The 19,142-nt window shown below is 35.8% G+C and overlaps 1 protein-coding gene across 2 annotated transcripts in view; it reads right to left on the bottom strand.

Annotated features, from left to right (window-relative positions):
• The window catches only part of ZNF407 (zinc finger protein 407), a 461,011-nt gene that overhangs the window by 167,743 nt on the left and 274,126 nt on the right, over positions 1–19,142 (bottom strand). For both annotated transcript variants that reach the window (XM_008013765.3, XM_073006236.1), the window contains one exon: positions 11,150–11,270. In XM_008013765.3, the coding sequence (XP_008011956.3) occupies positions 11,150–11,270 (121 nt within the window). The remainder of the gene's footprint in view (positions 1–11,149; positions 11,271–19,142) is intronic.

Consider the following 19,142-nt stretch of genomic DNA (forward strand, 5'->3'; position numbering starts at 1 on the left):
ACATAAGAACACAGAAAACATAGAATTAAGTTTGTGCTTGGTAAAAATGTAACATGATGCTCATAACTACTCGGAATAAGCTGAACAAAAGATAGGTGAAAACAAATTGAACGGCTGTAAACACATGCAGGAGACAGGAGGAGTCAGGTGTCATCAAGAGAAATGACTGGGTGCTCTTCAATTGGCTTATGATGTCATTAGAGTGTCCTGTTAGACTTACTGATCTTAGAAAAACCTGAGACAAGAGCAAAAATTGTGTAAAATAAGTTACAGAAAAGACGTCACACTTTAAAAGACTATATTTAAAGTGAGTGTGTGTTAAATGATTACACTAAATCGTTAGCTAGCAGCAAGCAACTTGTTAAATTAATGAAACATAGCTGAAGCAACATAGGCTTTTGTAAGAATTCTCCATATGGGGCAAATAAAACCCCAACTTGTGGGGTGTATAGGAATGGAGGAGACAGATTATACCATTACATCATTCCTGTTTTCTAGATTCAAAACTCCAGCCACAACGAAGATAAAAAGTGGTGCCATGCAGTACCCCCAAAAGGTTAGTTATCATAGCCACATGAAATGACAGGGAAGGCCTGAAGCCACAGTTCTCCATGTGCAGAGAGAGGACCCACAGGACAACAGCGAGGCACTGGCTCAACTCGGAGTGTTCCCAGAAGTCCTCAGAGGATCTAACTATTAGCAGTGGCCCCTGCTTCACCAACCCTAATCATGTATACACTGTACTAGCCATCACGAATGATGCAGTTTTCAGCTTCACTGTTTCAATGGACATATACACATTTACGTAAATTTCAGAAAGTGATTTTAAGTGAACGATGAATGCCAACACAAAGACAGTATGCATCCGTCTACCTGCCTTCAGCTGCCACTCTCTGTCTTTCCCTCTAGCCCAGTGTTTTCACAGAGCAGCCTCAAGGCAGTTTCTGTGAACACAAGGCAACAGGCAAGCTTATCATTCCTGCACTTCTGTCCACTTACCTGTTTTCTGTTCTCACCACTTTACTAAAACTGGTCTTCCCAAGAGAACCTGAGACTCTTAGTGACTGTGGCTGGCAGGCTGCACTCTCCTATTTCACTCAACACCTGGCACGCTGCCCACTCTTTGCTTGGTGCATGCACCTCTCTTTCCTGGAGGTCCCTCCCCTGTCCGTGAGCCTGCTTCTCTGTCTCTCATACAGGCTATTTGCCTCTCTGCTTGTTTCATTTTCCACATTTTCCAAGGAAAACATCAATCACATCAAGTTCTACATAGATTAGTACTGAACTTTGCACCTATTGACCTGGTTTCATTTGGACATCACATGGGCATCTCATGGGCAGCTCATCCCAGACCATCCTTTTCCTAAAGGATATCCCCCTCCAGGAAAGAGGACCTCCCTGACTGGCATGGTCACTCACCCAGCAGCCCTGGCCAGCACACCTGAAGGATGGCGTGTGGCTCTCTGTCACCCTCCCCTCAGTGCATTCACTGGGCCCACAGGTCCACTGGTTCTCTCTCCCATAACCTGCCACTCTCTGCCCTTCCATCACAGCATTAGTTTAAGGTGATTTTCTGCCTGTACCTTTGCAATTGTCTTTTAAATGGTCTCCCATCTTCTACTGGATCCCTCTCTGACTCATTATTTGTCCTGCACAGGTGATTTTGCAAAGTTAAGTGTGACTATGTCACTTTCCCGCTCAGCATCCTGCACTGTCTCCCTCCTGCTTTTGGAGGAAAACAGACCATCCAGCATGGACAGTGGAGAGCAACCCACACAGACTTCCTGCCGTCTTTTACCACAGAATCTCACGGGACCTACAATCCAGGCTTATCCACGTGAAAAAGAGAACCTGAAATCAAAGGAAAAGTGTAATTTGGGAGTACAGAATGGAACATAGTCTTACTTTTAACACAAAGATATCTGAGGTTTTTAGATTGGAACAAATTTATGAAATTCAAATGTCAACCACTTTTCCACCAAATAATTCAATCCAAAATATTATTTTCATATTTAAGCACAACATTTGAAATTTATGTATTCTCTCAATGGAAAAAATCTTGTTTTATGACATTTCATGTATGTGTTAAAAGTTGTAATTTAAGATGAAGAAACAAAATGTATTGAAAGAAAATACCATGTCAAATTAATCAACATATACTCAAGACCTACACAGAGATCTCCAAATGGTGCCCTAGCTAATATTAAAGATACAAAATGAGGACTAGTTTGTTTAGAAAGATTCAGACCAAAATAATTAAAAATAAGAGATTAAAGTTTAAAGAGTAAAGTTTAAAGAGTAAGACGGATGATCAAATTAGGTTAAAATTCTCCAAAGAGAAAAGTATCAGGTTACATATTATGTCATTAAATAACAAATTCTAGTTTATTTGAATTATTGCTCACTTGCAGTTCTGCAGTTAGCAACAGCGTAACATTGTCTTACCAAAACAAAACAAAACCTCAGAAGTAGTTCTTTTTCTAGAACTTCTCATAAATATAGTTAAGTAATATGAATAGGAAAAAAATTCAACAAAAAATTTGTGTTCCATTCCCTAATTAAGATAAAGATGTAAAATTTATAAAAAATATAATATTGTCTTGAAGAAATTATTAAGGACAAGCCAAAATATACACAGTAAATGCTACCACACAGAAGCAGCGTCTTATCCTAAAGGGAGTGCAATGAGTCAGATACACTGATACATAAGCTGCTCTGACTTCCTCTGCTTCATAAAACCGACGGCATCACCATTTTCCAAATGTTCCAAGTTTGTCTTTCTGTCTTTCTTTCACATTTTTTCTACAGGCTCCAGGCAGGCAATATTTCAGAATACGTGGAAACAAAGAAGCTGAAAATAAAATGAAATAACTAGTATCTTAGCATTCTGACCGAATTAGTGAAAACTGGTCAAACTTTTATGTACTCCAAAGTTACTCTGTTGTGTTATTTTCTACTATTAGTACTTGCAAAAATTGTGTTATTTTCTCTCAGATCCACAACTGAGGCTTCATCCACTCCACACTGTAGGGATGCATAGGTGATATTCTGACTTCTGTCAGCTCCTCCTGGAGATTAGAGACTTTTCCTAATAAGCTACACTGTAAGAGCTTCTATTGCTAGACGATACAGATAGTTACATAGTAAAGTGTTTTGTTGTGTGATAATAGCTCTAGTGTCTAAGGAATAACTTATTATGCAAGAGACTATTGCCCAAAAAATTTTCTATTTTTTTTCATCTCTAAGGCCTTTCTTTCTTCCACATTATATACAGATATATCTAACTACTACCCAAGGGACTGTCCATAGTAATTCCTTGTAGAAAGACCATCCCCAAAGATAGCTTTGGTCCTTTTATAATGACTGGATTTGGGATTCAACAACAGCAGGTTTAATAAACATGTTTATCTGGATTCTACTTAAAGAGATAGCAGAGGGAATGTATGGTCACTTTGTGTTCAAAATGACTCTTCTAATTAATCTGTGATCTCAATGCCTATTTAAGCTACATCAACAAACAAAGCAACTTATTTGTAATTGATAAACAAAAAGTAGGATCTCTGATTCTTTTTCTTTTAAAGACATGTGAACCAATGTATAATTTTTAATGCTGTGGAATCTATTTGTTTTCAAGTTTGTAAGATCTTTTACTTAAATGAGGTTTTTTTGGTGTTTTTTTTTTTGAGATTAAAATGTAACAATATTAACTAAAGGCCTAGTGTAAATGCTTGTGCTATATCAGCACAGAGCCTCCTAGGCCGAAACAAAAATTTTAAAAAGCCGATGTACTTGTGTGTTAGAGGGCAAGAAAGAAAATCATGAATAAAGCAAGCTGAATATGAAAGTAACACTAGATAAAAAACATTACAGAAAATACAAAACCAAATAAAAAATTAGAACCGATGAGATAAAATTCACCAATGAAATGGGCAAAGAAAAATAGGACATATTTCATTCAGGAAGAACTCAAGTTCTGCTGCAAAGAACTGTCTGAAAAAAGGAAGAATAGATTAATACATGGTACAACTTTCACACTTCATTACAGAATGTCTGAACAGATGATACAATTAAGACGACATTCATTTTATTGTGTTGGTGAACCCCTCAAAAAAATCCCGCCTAAACTTGCCAGGAGCTTCTACTCCCGAGTGAGAGAGAGTACACCGGCATCAAGTGTCATCACGACACAAGCTAGGAGAACCTTTCAAAGCAATCTTTATGCTTGCCAGGGCCAAACAGCTTCGCAAACCAGCCACCACACTGACACCTACCTGTGGCTGGCTGAACTGTGTGCAGGTGAGGAGCAGGAAGGGGTGATGCGACCAGGAACAAGCACTGCACAGATAGTTCAGTGGACACATTTGTCTTCCAGAAATTCATCGCAATTTGAAGAAGGCCTTGGAATCGTTATTAGTCTAAGCAAAGTTTGGAAAGGAAGTGGAATTTTAGGCTTTCAAAGTAATCTTTCAGGCTGGGACATTTGTATTTTTATTCCATCAACTAGATTGGCAGTTACAATAGAGTAAAATATAAAGATATATAGACTTGAGATAAATGACATAATGAAAACGTGTTGACGGGTACTTTAAATGACAAAAATAGTTTTGATTTACAGTCTGTTCTGATCAAACCAGGTTTGCAGCATTGATCAAACTACTTCAAATCTCAAGTATATCTAATATTAATTCTAGACACTTTCATTTTGATTATTTTTATGGGATCCCTTTATTCTTTAAGAACTTCAAATTTACCCAAAAGAAATAAATGCAACCTCCGATTCTTTGGAAAATTGTGTACTGTTCATTTTGGTATATATAATTTCACTTCTCTCGGTAAATATACTGCTACAGAGATAAAGATCTATTTTTTCTCATTGTCTTTACTCAGGGGCAAAACTACATTTGTTCTATCCACTGCTTCTTCTGGTACAGCCTATGAGCCTGCACAGGAAGCAAAAGGAAAACGGAAAGTCTCTGAAGAGATTATCCAAAAGAAGAAAATTATTCCCTGTGGAGTGAGTCGCCCTAACTCAGGATGCTGCTGAAACAAGTGGCAGAACAGAACAATGAATCCCATTGTATACTGAATTCTTAATGCCACAATACCTAAGAAGGCTTGCCTTATTACTTAGCTGTGCATTATCAACATAAAGTGTTTATACAAGAAAATTGTATAGAAATGTATACTATTATCTATGACATGAAAAACATGTTTTATAACTGAGATATTTTAGATAAATATATGTTTAAAACATTAAACTCAACTTTCAGGAGAAATAAAAATTATAAATACAATTTTTTTGTCATTGCATCTTAAAACTTCCTTAAAAATACTTCCAGCAATATGCAAAGTTCAGACAAAATTCTATTAAATTTAAAGTACGTTTGGCAAAAATTTTCAAGGATGTCAATACATATATCAAATGGTGGTAAAGAACAGCAAATTTGCCCTGCGTCAGTCACACGTGTAAGAACTTGAGACATTTGATTAGAAATACTCAACAAAATGTTTAGATATGAAATCAAAGAGATACTGGAGACTATTCCAAAATGTAGGCACATTTCTAGTTGAGCATCACTATCTGTTATGATGTTACTTCAAGTATCTTTTGACTTCCCCTCACCCAAAAAAGAAAAAAAATCCTCGAGATCAAAAACTATTTCGCAGAAGTCATTAACATTGGTTAAGAGCTAGATCAGCCATAAGTAGGGGGGAAAACACCCAAAGTGTATTTCCAACAAATTTAGCAAAATGACGAGGTAAATCTTCCATATGAGGCAGGGACTGCAGATTCCATTCTTCTGCTCCACGAGATACAGACTTTCTACTCAGGGTTATGATGTCAAGCAATGAATAAAGAAGAAAAATAGAGAAAAATGTAGAAAGTTAAAAAATATTTAAAAAGAGTATGTAAGGTTAGAAGTACTAAGGAAGTGACACAGTTAAGGAAAATTCTGGCCAAAACTAGACTTAAGGAGCACTGATGCTATCCCAATTTCAATAATAGAGACACAATATGCAGATGATAAAACCGTCAGAGTCTGGCTTGACATTTCAGTTTTCTGCAATTTACTAAATTATCATTTAAAGTGCAATGTAGCATTGCCCTTAATATTTTTATACTACAGGTAGCATTTCTATGTGACTTTTCATGACTTATCAGTGCTTTACTGTTTAACATGCATTTATTACATATCCCCTATAAATCATAGAGAAGAAATGGAAGCCAATGGGAAGATAAGTTTCACATAAACAAAATCCCAACTGAGGCCACTAAAGTGAAACACATCCACTCTGATGTGGAAGCCAGTGTGATGAGTGAAACAGAACGTAGTTCAATATTTAAAAACCCTATGTTCAGAAAGTAGGAATTTTATGCTATTCCAAAGTTTACTTACTATAACACATTAAATTTTTTTCTATTTCATTCTCATTAATACAGAGGTGATATGTAACAAAGAAAAATAAAAACACAGAAAAATGTTATTTTTTTTCATTTTAATGCAGAAACAAATCTAAAGAATTTGCTACAGAAATAATATTCTAGACCAGTGTGCTATGAATCTAATTTGTGTTTTGAAATTATAATGAATAGTAATAAATGGCAAAAAAGTTTTGGAGTAATGATTGAATACAGTGATTTGTAATGGATTAGACTTCTGGATATTTTAGACAGTAAAAGCTAATGAAGGGGGTACATGTTTACATTTAAATAGAATGAGATGTCATTGCCTAAATTAATAATGCAAACTTGAAAAATAGCCTCAGGTTCAAAAGACCAATTATAAAGTTCTTTTGTAAACAAATCTATATTTGTATTTTTCATGAATAATTATAACTACTAGTATTTCTCCACTACGTTCAACTTATAAAATGAGAAACACATTTTCAAATGAAATTTAAATAATATTTCAGTTTCTAATGATGGTAAGCTGCCTGTAAATTAAGTGTTAATAATGGCAAATACAGGAATACTCCACAGGAATAATTTTTATCTATTGATATTACACAAATAAAAACATAAAACTAGAAGTTACATATTTTGAGCAGTAAAATATTATGAAAATAAACTAGTGAGATAAATACGAAAATAAATTAAATAATTTTCTTCTTAGGAAATATGTGATCATCTTAAAGACTTATTAAATCTATGAAAATATAACATATTCAAATTTATTTATGCTGTGAAAGAATACATTTATGTGAGGTAAATACGGGATCCTGTTCCTATTATCATATGCAACAAAAACAGTATTTGGAAACTTAACTATCTGTTCATTTTTAAATCTTTTTTTCATCAACAAGAAAGTAAAGATACCTGTTCTAACCATATTTCATTCATATTCTCTCACTTCAGAAGTATTCAAACTTTTGCAAATTTTTTATACTCCTGGTCAAGGTGAACTTGCCTTTTGTTCACTAGTAAAAGAAAGCCTATTCACAGGTACGCAGAATGGTGAAGCTGTCCCAGGAACAGAAAGTGTCCATTTACTTTCATTAATAATCAATTATTCAAAAGTTTTAAATAAAGGTAAAAAATTACTCTTTTATAATGCACATTAAGCATTTCAAAGGGAAATTTGGTAGCTATCACTGGATTTCAATGTCGTTTAAGTCTTTTATTTAGAGAACAGTAACAATACACTTAGAAAATACCATCCTTTTAAATGTAGTACCTGACAGAGGTATAACATGGATGGGATCCAGCTGGCTCAAATGCAGTCCTAAACAGAAGTGAGGTTATTTCAGGGAGATAACTTGAAAATGGGACGAGTAATATGATCTCAACCTTAGCAAAAAGTGTAATATATTTTCAAACCAAGAAAACCTGAAATACTGTAAAATACTTGTATGCATAAATGAATCTACCAAAGCACAGTACTGATCAGAGGAAAAAAATCACCACCTTTCCAGCCATACTATCAAAAGCCTTAAATCGCGCTTTTCGAAATGCATTTTAAAAAATCTGGAACATGCACAAAGATTTAGGCATAAGCATTTTCAGGGCAAAAGCCCGAAAATGGCTTATGTGTCCAAAACCTTAATAAATTCATTATTGTGCATCAATATAACTTGGGGCCATGTACTTATTAAAATTTCATTTCAAAACAGTAGTTTAAAAACTAGGCATTTTGAAACTGTTAAGTATTCTCAGCAATTATCCAACAATTGATTTTGGATTTAATAAATTTTTAACTACTTCAAAAACTGTTTTTAAAAAAAAGCATATTGGCATGTATTAACAACAACACTGTAACACACTGAAGACCTTCAGGACATTGACACTCCTGCATTAACTTGTTGAGCAGTCTCCTGAGATGGAAACGTGAGGGAAAACCTGAAACCATGACAAAACATTCGCCTGAGATGACAGTGAGAACCAGGGTGAACGTTCAGCAAGTGACTGACCTGCCAGACTCTGGCTAAGTGACTTCAAAGTGCTTCTCACCTAATATTCACCATAATCCTACGAGGCTGGTCCACTAAGAACCCACAATTTACAAACGAGAAAGTGGCACTTCACTCAATAGTTTGACCACGGCCCCACAGCTAAGCAGTGCTGAGCCCAGGTTCTCCACACGGCTTGCACTCCTCATGACACCCTTGTGCTGTGCTCATACCAAACACAGAAACTGGATGCTGCGGCTAACTGGCAATTGTTATCAACAACTCCTCCTATTTAAAAATGTGTGGCTTGTCAAAACAGTCTTGTGCTATGTTTAATGTTACAATAAGTAAATACAGATTTTTAATGATTAAATCTACTTATAAGTGGGTAACGCTTTTCTCTGTTTTATTTGTGGAATTTTATATATAATCTTGTTTGAAATCAGAATCCTGCTGCTTAAAAAGAAAAGTTTGAAGACTATAAAGTAGTTATGTAGGAGAATAATTATTCACATGGAGAGGTATTTATAATTTTTTAAGTATAAAAAAATATATAGGCCGGGCGCGGTGGCTCAAGCCTGTAATCCCAGCACTTTGGGAGGCCGAGACGGGCGGATCACGAGGTCAGGAGATCGAGACCATCCTGGCTAACACAGTGAAACCCAGTCTCTACTAAAAAAATACAAAAAAACTAGCCGGGCGAGGTGGCGGGCGCCTGTAGTCCCAGCTACTTGGGAGGCTGAGGCAGGAGAATGGCGTAAACCCGGGAGGCGGAGCTTGCAGTGAGCCGAGATCCGGTCACTGCGCTCCAGCCTGGGCGACAGAGCAAGACTCCGTCTCAAAAAAAAAAAAAAAAAAAAAAAAAAAAATATATATATATATATATATACACTGAAACAAAATAATTAATTCCCCACCGACAACAGCAGTAAGAACCTCATGCATACAGTAAAACTGACCGGGTAGAATCCTAAGAGGTAAGCGGGAAAATGGAAGGAAATTCTTACAATTTTCTAATTGCTTTTCTGTGTTTTACAGGAACTTCAACTGCTACATGATCTCTTTAATAAGGAAAAAGAACATTTAATAATGTTTGTTTTTTAAAGAACCCATATTATAAGCACCATAGAATTTCTATGTCTACCTCTAATTAGATCACCATTTTACCAAATTTCCAAGAAACACCAATCCAGTGTTAAGCGAAGACAGAACTCATAAAATGTTGAATGAATGAATAATTAATGAATGAAATATATCTGTAATATCTCTGTACTATATGATGACCTTTCACATAAAACTTAATGCAATAATGTGGCTGATAATAGAAATTATGGCAATATATTTGCTAAATGCATAGGCTAGATCCACAGGAACACAAAAACCTAACTTTTTAAAGTTTTCAGGCTTAGCATACATAATAGTCAACAAAAGTGGGCTGCATTTAAAGACACACCCTCAATTTCATGTCATCATGTGGGTTGAGCACAATGGAGATCTTCAGCTCCAGGATAAGGAAGGCTCTCATCATTGAGGTGAGGCTTCTTAAGACAGATGTCATTCAGCTGCCTGCAAACTATGTGGGGTCCCATAGACCACCACATGGGGTCCAATCTCACTCTTGCAGGCTTCAGGTGCAATGTGACCTGGCTGCAAGCTCTATGCTCCACCTGATCTTCCACGATGCCTCTCTACACATACCTTAACAAGTACTTGAGAGGACGATTTAGCATTGTCTGAGTCTATCTCATACTCTTCTGCACCACGGCTTCGCTGCCGCCACTAAGTAACTCTGCGACCTGGCAGACATCACTCGGCCACTGTGGATGCAAGTGAGTGCACTGAACATCCATGAGCTCCAAGATGCCTTCAGCACTAACATGCTACGAGGTGTCAACCCCTCCTCATCCTTTCAGAACACACGTGGATTGGGTCCTGGAAATAATTTTACCATTTTTTATGCCATGGCTGAGATGCTGTCTCCTCTGTGAGAACTTCACCTGGGTTCAACATAATCCTTCTTTATGTACTCCCCTGGCCTCTCTCTTTTCCCATTCAAATCTGTATTATAATTACTTATAAATATTGAGTCACTTTTTATGCTATATCCTTAAAGGCAGGAAAATTTCTTGTATCATCTTCATTGCCATAAATCAGTGCTTTAGTCTAGACAAGACATCATAAATGGGTTGAATAACTGATTAATTAAAATGGTTTCCTTACTTTGAGAAATGCAATAAAATCAGTGGAAAAGCAGTTGTAAGATAAAAGTATAAAATCTAAAAGTTAAGATTATAGAAAATGGAAAAGAATGTTATGTTTTTTAAACAGTAACTAAATTATGCATGATATTATAATAGCAGAGACATGTCATAAATTTGTCGGAACCCACAGAATGTTCACCATCCAGAGTGAATCCCAATTGAAAGTACAGACTCTGGGTGAGAAAAATGTCAATGCAGGTTCATCGGCTGTAACGCATGGACCGCCTGCTGGGGAATGTTGATAACGGAAGAGGCTCTACATGTGCGGGGTAAGGGATACACGACCCATTTCTGGACCATCCTCTCCATTTTATTGTGAACCTAAAACCACTTTAAAATATAGCTTATTTTTAAAAGTCACTAAAATTAGGTAATTAGCTCCCAACCTAATATATGGATTCATGGTGATTAGAAAAACTATACTTCTAATTGGGATTTAACAGGCTTTTAATCCATCATGGCGGCCCACCTGATTTGACTGCTCAGTGATGAGTCATTACCTGTAGTCACACCAGGGGCATCTGTAGGGCTTTTCTCCAGTGTGTACACGTTTGTGCCGAGTCAAATGGGACTGAGTTGTGGAGGCAAAGTTACACTCATCGCATTTGAAAGGTTTTTCTCCTGTAATATATCAAGAAATGTTATAGATGAATAATAGTAACTAGAAATGAAGGAATAAACCTGGCACTGACAATTTAAAAAACACTTATTTCCATGAAATGCCAAGAATATGATTCAATGGACTTCACACATTTAGGACATTTGAATATTTATTCTCAGAGTGAGAAAATTAGAAGATATCATTGATTTTTGTTTCTATATTAGAACGTAAGCAAAGTATAGATTATATGGTTAAGGTTCATTTTACATAAACAGGAATCTAAATTCTATGGATGGTTCAGCACTGTATTTATAATGGTTTAATAAACCATGTGACATCAGAGCCACTAAAAAAATCTTAGGTTAAAACCAAGGATAGGCATATAACAGAGATATACCCTGAATATATAATTTAAAACTGAGTAAAATCTTAACATTAGATATGAGGAAAAATAAATAAAATCAAGCTATAAATAGGCACCACTTTAAAAAGTGTCAGAAGCAACAACAAAAAAAAACACTGTATTAAGCTGAGTAAAAAGAGGCCCCAAAGAAATATTTAGAATATTTAATACCACATTAAAATATACCAACCCTGTGTAGATATAACAGACACGTAAGTAGACAGACAGACATAGTTAAATAGACAGACAGACATAGCTACGCAGCGCTTAATGGCAGGGACAGGTTCTAAGCAACGTATGATTAGGCGATTGCATTGTAGTGAGAATATCCTGCACGCACTTATACAAACGTAGATGGCACAGCCTACTACACACCTACCTAGATGGTGTAGCCTATTCCTCCTGGGCTACAAACCTGTACAGCATGCTACTGTACTAAATACTGTAGGCAACTGTAACATAATAAGTATCTGTGTAGCTAAACACATCTAAACACAGAAAAGGTACAGTAAAAAGACAGCGTTATAATCTCATGGGACCACCATTGTGTATGTGGTCTGTCATCGACCAAAAGGTTATGTGATGCTTGACTGTGTGTGTGTGTGTGTGTGTGTGTGTGTGTGTGAACGTGCTTATAAAATGTAACCATTCCACCCATGAGAAGTTCATGGCTTGCCAAGGACAGAAGATAGTGAAATAGCATACTGGTATCTTGAACAAAGTATTTCCTTCCTTCATTTGACACCTCCCTCTCCTTTAAATCATTCCTCCCCATCCCACACACATTCAAAGAATCATCAGGTCTTATCAGCTTTTAATTCCACTAGCTGCATTGGCTGGTAGGCACTGAAAACAAGGATATTTAATTTTAATTAATGTAAATTTAAATGTAAAAACTGATACTCAACTGAGCTATTGAAAAAATGTTTAAATATGGTTGGAACAGCTTGGGAATGTGAATCTACTTTTTGAAGTGTAACTTTTATCAAATCTAAATATAGACCATATATTTCAGATGAAAATTTAGCCTCTGAATTGAGATGTTCTAAATTGTAAAATACCAAATTTCAAAATCGCAGTACAAAGATTATAACAAAAATATTGTTAATAATGTTACATTGATTTGATGTAGAAATTATAATAATTTGAATTTGGTTAAATTAACTGTTGTAAAAATGTTTACACCTGTTACGTTTTCTTTTTTTTAAATACGGCTACCAGGAAACAGTATTTTTTTTTTTTTTTTTTTTTTTTTTTTTTTTTTTTTTGAGACGGAGTCTTGCTCTGTCGCCCAGGCTGGAGTACAGTGGCGCGATCTCGGCTCACTGCAAGCTCCGCCTCCCGGGTTCCCGCCATTCTCCTGCCTCAGCCTCCCGAGTAGCTGGGACTACAGGCGCCCGCCACCACGCCCGGCTAGTTTTTTGTATTTTTTAGTAGAGACGGTGTTTCACCGTGTTAGCCAGGATGGTCTCGATCTCTTGACCTCGTGATCCGCCCGTCTCGGCCTCCCAAAGAAACAGTATTATACATGTATACATCACATTACATGTGTATCAGACAGTAATGATTTAGAAAAAACCTCACTCTCCTACTCTCAAAAAAAAAAAAATCTATAGTAATATTGTTCTCAACATTTTTCCTGGCAAATTTTACATATAAGATGGATTAATTTTACATATAAGATGGATTAATTTTACATATGTTCAATAACTCTACTTGTTATTTCTTACTTTCCATGTTTTTGTGATTGCTGTATGAGTATACTGACTTACTTAGAAAATGAGGAGTAAAATATCTTACTTTAAAATTACTCTCTATCAATTCGGCTATCAACAAAACCGTATCTGTCCTGAATATTAGAACGTTTAGAAGTTCGCCCTACATTCTATGTCTATTTATACTGCTTACACATAATTGTAGTAACATTTAACTGAATCCATACGCAACCCATTTGGTGGTATCTTCTCTCTTAGTGCAGCACAGTAGTTAGATGAAGCCAGATGGACTTCAATTCTGATCCTAGTTTTGCCATATTTCACTTGCTACCTGTTAGACCCTTTGAACAAGATCAAGAGGATAATACCACCAAACATGCAGGGTGATTGTGAGGATTAAAGACAACAAAAACTACGGAAAGAGTATACTTTAACACAGAGTTCTCAATAGCCAGTGGCTTTTATCATTATGATGACAGAACTGCCTAAACACTGGTAATTGTCAACAAGTCTCTGCCAAAGATGAAAGAAGCACACAAATGCTTCTCATCAAGAGCTCATAACCAGGAAAAAGATGAACAGCTAGCAAACATAAAATAATTCATGGTTTTGCATAGTTACTGAATATGACATAAAGATATCACTTAACAGATCCTACCAGGAAATATTTGACTTATTTTTTTTTTAAAGACTATATACCAAGCAGAGTAAAAATCTGAACTGAAAGGGATTTTTGTCTCTTTCAGCCTTTTGTCTTTAAGATAAATCCCATCTATAGTACCCTATTCAAGTGGTCACCCAAGGTCTGCTTGAATAACTCTTTGTTCTCAGTCTCTAAACCTCTGGTCAAATGACTTAAATTGCTATAGACAGCTCAATTGTACTGAAATGACTTACACACAAATTTACTTTTATGATGATGGCAGATTTTGCTTTAATTTGATGGAAAATATATGATATTCATACTGCATAAGAATAAAAAATAGCTGAAGCTATTCAAATTTGACACAGGAATATTCTGTATCATGAAATCATATGAACATCCACACATAGCATCTATAAGATTTGATTTTGTTCATTTAAACAAATAAATAGTAATTTAATGCACACCAATGTCAAAGTGCAGTACACATGACAAACAGAAACACAAAGGAAGCACTGGTCTAGATAAAATGACACATAAATTATTTTACTAACTTGACTTATATCTGTCTAGACTGCCCATATGAGGCCGAATGTATAAAGCATTTTAAACAGCTTCAATGAGGCATAATTGACACACAAAAACGTCCATTTGGTAAGTTTTGTTATTGATGAAACTCTGCCACAATCAAGATCATGAACACAACCATCACCCCCAAAAGGACTCCTTTTAACTTCCCGGTTCCCTGTTCATCCCTTTGTCAAGCCACCACGCTTTCTGTCACCATTATATTAGTTAGCATTTCCTAGAAATTTATGTACCTACATACTTATGGTATGAATTCTCTACTGTCTGGACTCCTTCTCTCAGCATAATTATTTTCTGACTCATCCATGTTACTATGAGTATAAAAACTTCATTTATTTTCATTGCAGAGTAGTATTCCATTATACGGGTGTACCAAGTTTGATCATCCGTTTGTCTACTGAAGGACATTTGGGTTGTTTCCATTTTTGGCTACTACAACAAATAAATCTTCTCTGAGCCTTCACATGCAGTCATTATATGAACATATATTTCCTCATCCCTTGGGTAAATCCTGGAGGATGATAGGTATATGTGTATAATATGGTAGGTATATATTTTGTTTTGTAAGAAACTGCCACACTGTTTCACAAAGTGGTCTGAACATTTTACATTCCTACCAGCTATGTATGACTTGCTTCAAATCCCCGCCAACACTTGTTGTAGTCAACGCTTTACACCTGCATTCCTCTGAGGGTGCCGAGAATCTTTCCATGTGCTCACCTGCCATACCTTTATATTCTTTGGGGAAATATCTGCTTCAACTTTTTGATTTATTTTTAAATGGTTGTTTGCTTTCTCAGGATTGTGTTTTGAAAGTTCTTTACATATTCTGGATAAAAATTATTTATAAAATTGGTCACTTATATATACTTTCTCTGTCATGTATCTTAAGTCTGTTTACAGTGCCTTTTAAAGAGAAGTTTTACTTTACAAAGTTTTCAATTTATCAACATAATTTTTCAGGTTATTTTTTATTTTATAAATCAGGCTACTGATGTCATATCAAAGAAATCATTGATAATCCAAAGTCAGAAATAATTTTCACCTATGTTTTCTTCTAGAATTTATATAGTTTTAAGTTTTACATTTAGATTACAATCATTTTGAGTTAATTTTTGTATACGGTACAAAGTATGGGTCAAAGTTCATTTTCATTGCACATAGATAGCCAACTGCTCCAACATAGAACGTTGAAAAAACTAAATTGCCTTTGTTCCTTTGTAAAAAAAAAAAAAAAAAAAAACAATTCACCATGTAGTATAGGTCTATTTCTGTAATCTCCATTGTCTTCCACTGACAAACATTTGACTATCTTGATGCCAATACCAGAAGAGTTTCATTACTGCAACTTCATAAGAAGTCTTGACATCAAGAAGTGTAAATCCTCCTATCTTTCTCAATGTTGGTGACTTATTTCAAGCCTTTGAATTTTCATATAAATTTTAATATCAGCTTGTCAACATCTTTAAGAAAAATAGCCTGATGGAATTTGGATTGATCGATGAGAATGAAATGGAAATCCTAATAATATTAAATTGTCTAATCTATAAACTTGGTACATCGCCCTGTTCAGGTGTTCTTCAATTTCTCTCAGCAGTGTTCTGACGTTTCCATCATTAGGGTTTCGCACACCATTTGTTAAATTTATCTTTAAATATGGTGCCTTATTTAAAAACAATTGACAAAAAGATGCACAGGTCTATTTTTGGATGCTATTCTGTTCTATTGGTCTGTGTGCCATCTTTATACCCCCAAAATACAATTATGATTATGGTAGCTGTATAAATAAGACTCAGGTAGGTAGTATAAATCTTCTACTTTTAATAATATAAGTCTAAGTGGTCAAGCAATTTAAACATTTTGTTCAAAATTAGCTGGGCACGGTGGCGGGCACCTGTAGTCCCCACTACTCGGGAGGCTGAGGCAGGAGAATGGCGTGAACCCGGGAGGCGGAGCTTGCAGTGAGCTGAGATCGCGCCACTGCACTCCAGCCTGGGTGACAGGGCGAGACACCGTCTCAAAAAGAAAAAAACAAAAACAAAAACAAAAATAAAAAAAGATTTTATTCATTATGAAAATTCACAAATATATTCTGATGTTTCCTTATTCCATTCAATCTAAGTGTTTATAAAATGTTTTGGCCTTATAACTCACTGCTCTTTTGTATATTGTAATAGTATTGGTAGGTGTCCTCAAACTATTCATTTTTTCATAGATTCTGCTGATATTTGAAGTGGGGTAAAAGGATGACATCATGAACTCCACTGCCTAAGTCGATGGTATAAATTAAAGGTCATCTAAGACCTCTGAGCTTCATTTTCTTGGTTTCGTAGTTTAACACAACCTTTTTAAAAACTCTGTTTAATGTAGCTCATTTTATTTAAACTTACATGAAAATCTTTATGTGACAAAATTTAAATTTAAAAACAATCCTTCTAAAGAATAATGTCATATATATTCTCTATAGTTCACATTAACCTAGTATTATATTGTAATAAATTATAAATGGTCTTTTCATATTTCCTTTGACCATACAATAGATTACACTGTGTAATATTAAGCGAGTTTGAATTATATACAGGATGACAGGGAAAAATATAATGCTACAAAAATATCATGGCACATAAAATCCTATGCTAAGCAAGGCTCACACAACTGAGCTCTTGATAGTTTAAGTCCATGTCAATTTATACAACCACAGATTATTCAAATCTGTATATAATAGTTAATTTGTAACTCACCAATCAGATACATGTTCAACACTATCACTCTAACACATAATTTGGTAATTCTTCTTCTCTTTTATGGGTAATTTCTTTGAGAAAATACACTACAGAAATATAGAAGGAGTTTTGTATTTGTTAGTCTCAATATGTAGACAAAAATATAGACCTGACTTCTAGATTGTAAAGTTTGAAAGAAAATATCACACATTTGAAATAAGAATTTAAGTTTGCTAAATATTTGCTAATGGTTTGAAGATGACATACATTATATGAAAAGATATATACCTGTTAAGGAAAAACTGATGGCAGACTGATCAAACAGGTTTGGTGCATATTGGTAAAAGTGCCGCTTTGAAATTTTTTGTCATTTCAAAGGCAAAAGGATGCATAAATCTAAGTAAGATATTGACTACTCTCAAACAATGTTATCTGTAAGCCAATAGGGCTACCTGTATATGTGCTTTTCCAAAAAGCAGAACAAGGATGAAATTTCCTTTCCTCCTATTTCCCTCTTACATAACAGTACCTATTAGTTTAAATTGTGTGGCTTTTCACACTTTCTGTTACAAGCAGTAATCTTGGCTCAAATCACCATTAAGAAACCTACTGCATCTCAGGCCCCATTGATAAGGAAAGCCAGAGGATGAACAGCAGAAGGGCTGTTGTCATAGTGCGGTGTCCTTTGTGTGTCAACTGTCCGTCAGATGGGCTGACCGCGTCTCACGGAAACACACACTCACATTCCTCTGGGCGGGCTGGTGGTTATTAAGCTGGCCAAGACTGTTCAACCACACGTGAGGATCTGCTCCTGTGCCCTTGAATCAAGGGTCCCTGACAGGTGATAAAAGTAAATCTCAGAATGGAAGATGTTTTGTGTCAGCTCCCTGGACAGTCTGTATTGCGGTGAGGAATTATTTACACCATTTGGAGCACTTTTGATACCTATCCCTTTCCAAGCTGATTATAATTTGCGTGGGTACTCTGTGGTAAAAAGGTAAACCATGTCAAAGAGGAATACATCAGAGAAATATAGATTTTAAATGCACCATACAAGTCTGGCCTTGGGGGAAAAAGGTTGCGTGTTGCTTAAATATTTTAAATCCAGCACAAAAGTTAAGTGCCTAGACTGAGTTGTGCTTAGCTGTTTTGTTGAAGCAAATGGTCTTAAGAACTGACTTTGGTGTTAAAGAATCATGTTTGATTTGTGCTACAGAGGCAGATAAATGCCAAAAAGACAGATACCTCTGTCTGTGAGACATTGTCCTATATGGTATAAAGTTAATAGCAAAGTAATAAGGAGCCTCTGGACCTGACATAAAATATAAAGTTGTGCCAGCTCAGTGCAGGCTTCCTGATCGATCTATCACTGGGAATGCCTGTCATCACAGCATTCCTGTCTCCACTGCGATGGGCACTGACCTGCCCACTGGCAGAGGTGGCACAGCAGTCTGTTGTTCCCTGGGGCCATACCAGGTGGGACAAGGTGAACTTCAATGGCATTTAAACAGTAACAATTTGAGCACTGATAAAATGAAAACATTAAGAATAAAAAAGCCCTGAGGAGCATACTGTTACCTTAACTATTTCCAATTTCCAACTCCGTCACAACAGTGGTCAAGAACAATTGCCACGAACTGGGCCCCTCCTGTCATCTCTTATGCTGAATCCTTAAGCCAGTGGATTAAAATCATGCATGCACAGGTGGCTTCTATAAACTTAAAATGGACCTTGTTTTCAAAGTTTAGTTTATGTTTCCAACATTATGCTAAACACTGAATTTCCCATTAACTCAATAATTCATACCCCTTTTGAAAATC

This window comes from Chlorocebus sabaeus, chromosome 18, assembly GCF_047675955.1.
Source record: "Chlorocebus sabaeus isolate Y175 chromosome 18, mChlSab1.0.hap1, whole genome shotgun sequence".
Lineage (NCBI taxonomy): Eukaryota > Metazoa > Chordata > Mammalia > Primates > Cercopithecidae > Chlorocebus > Chlorocebus sabaeus.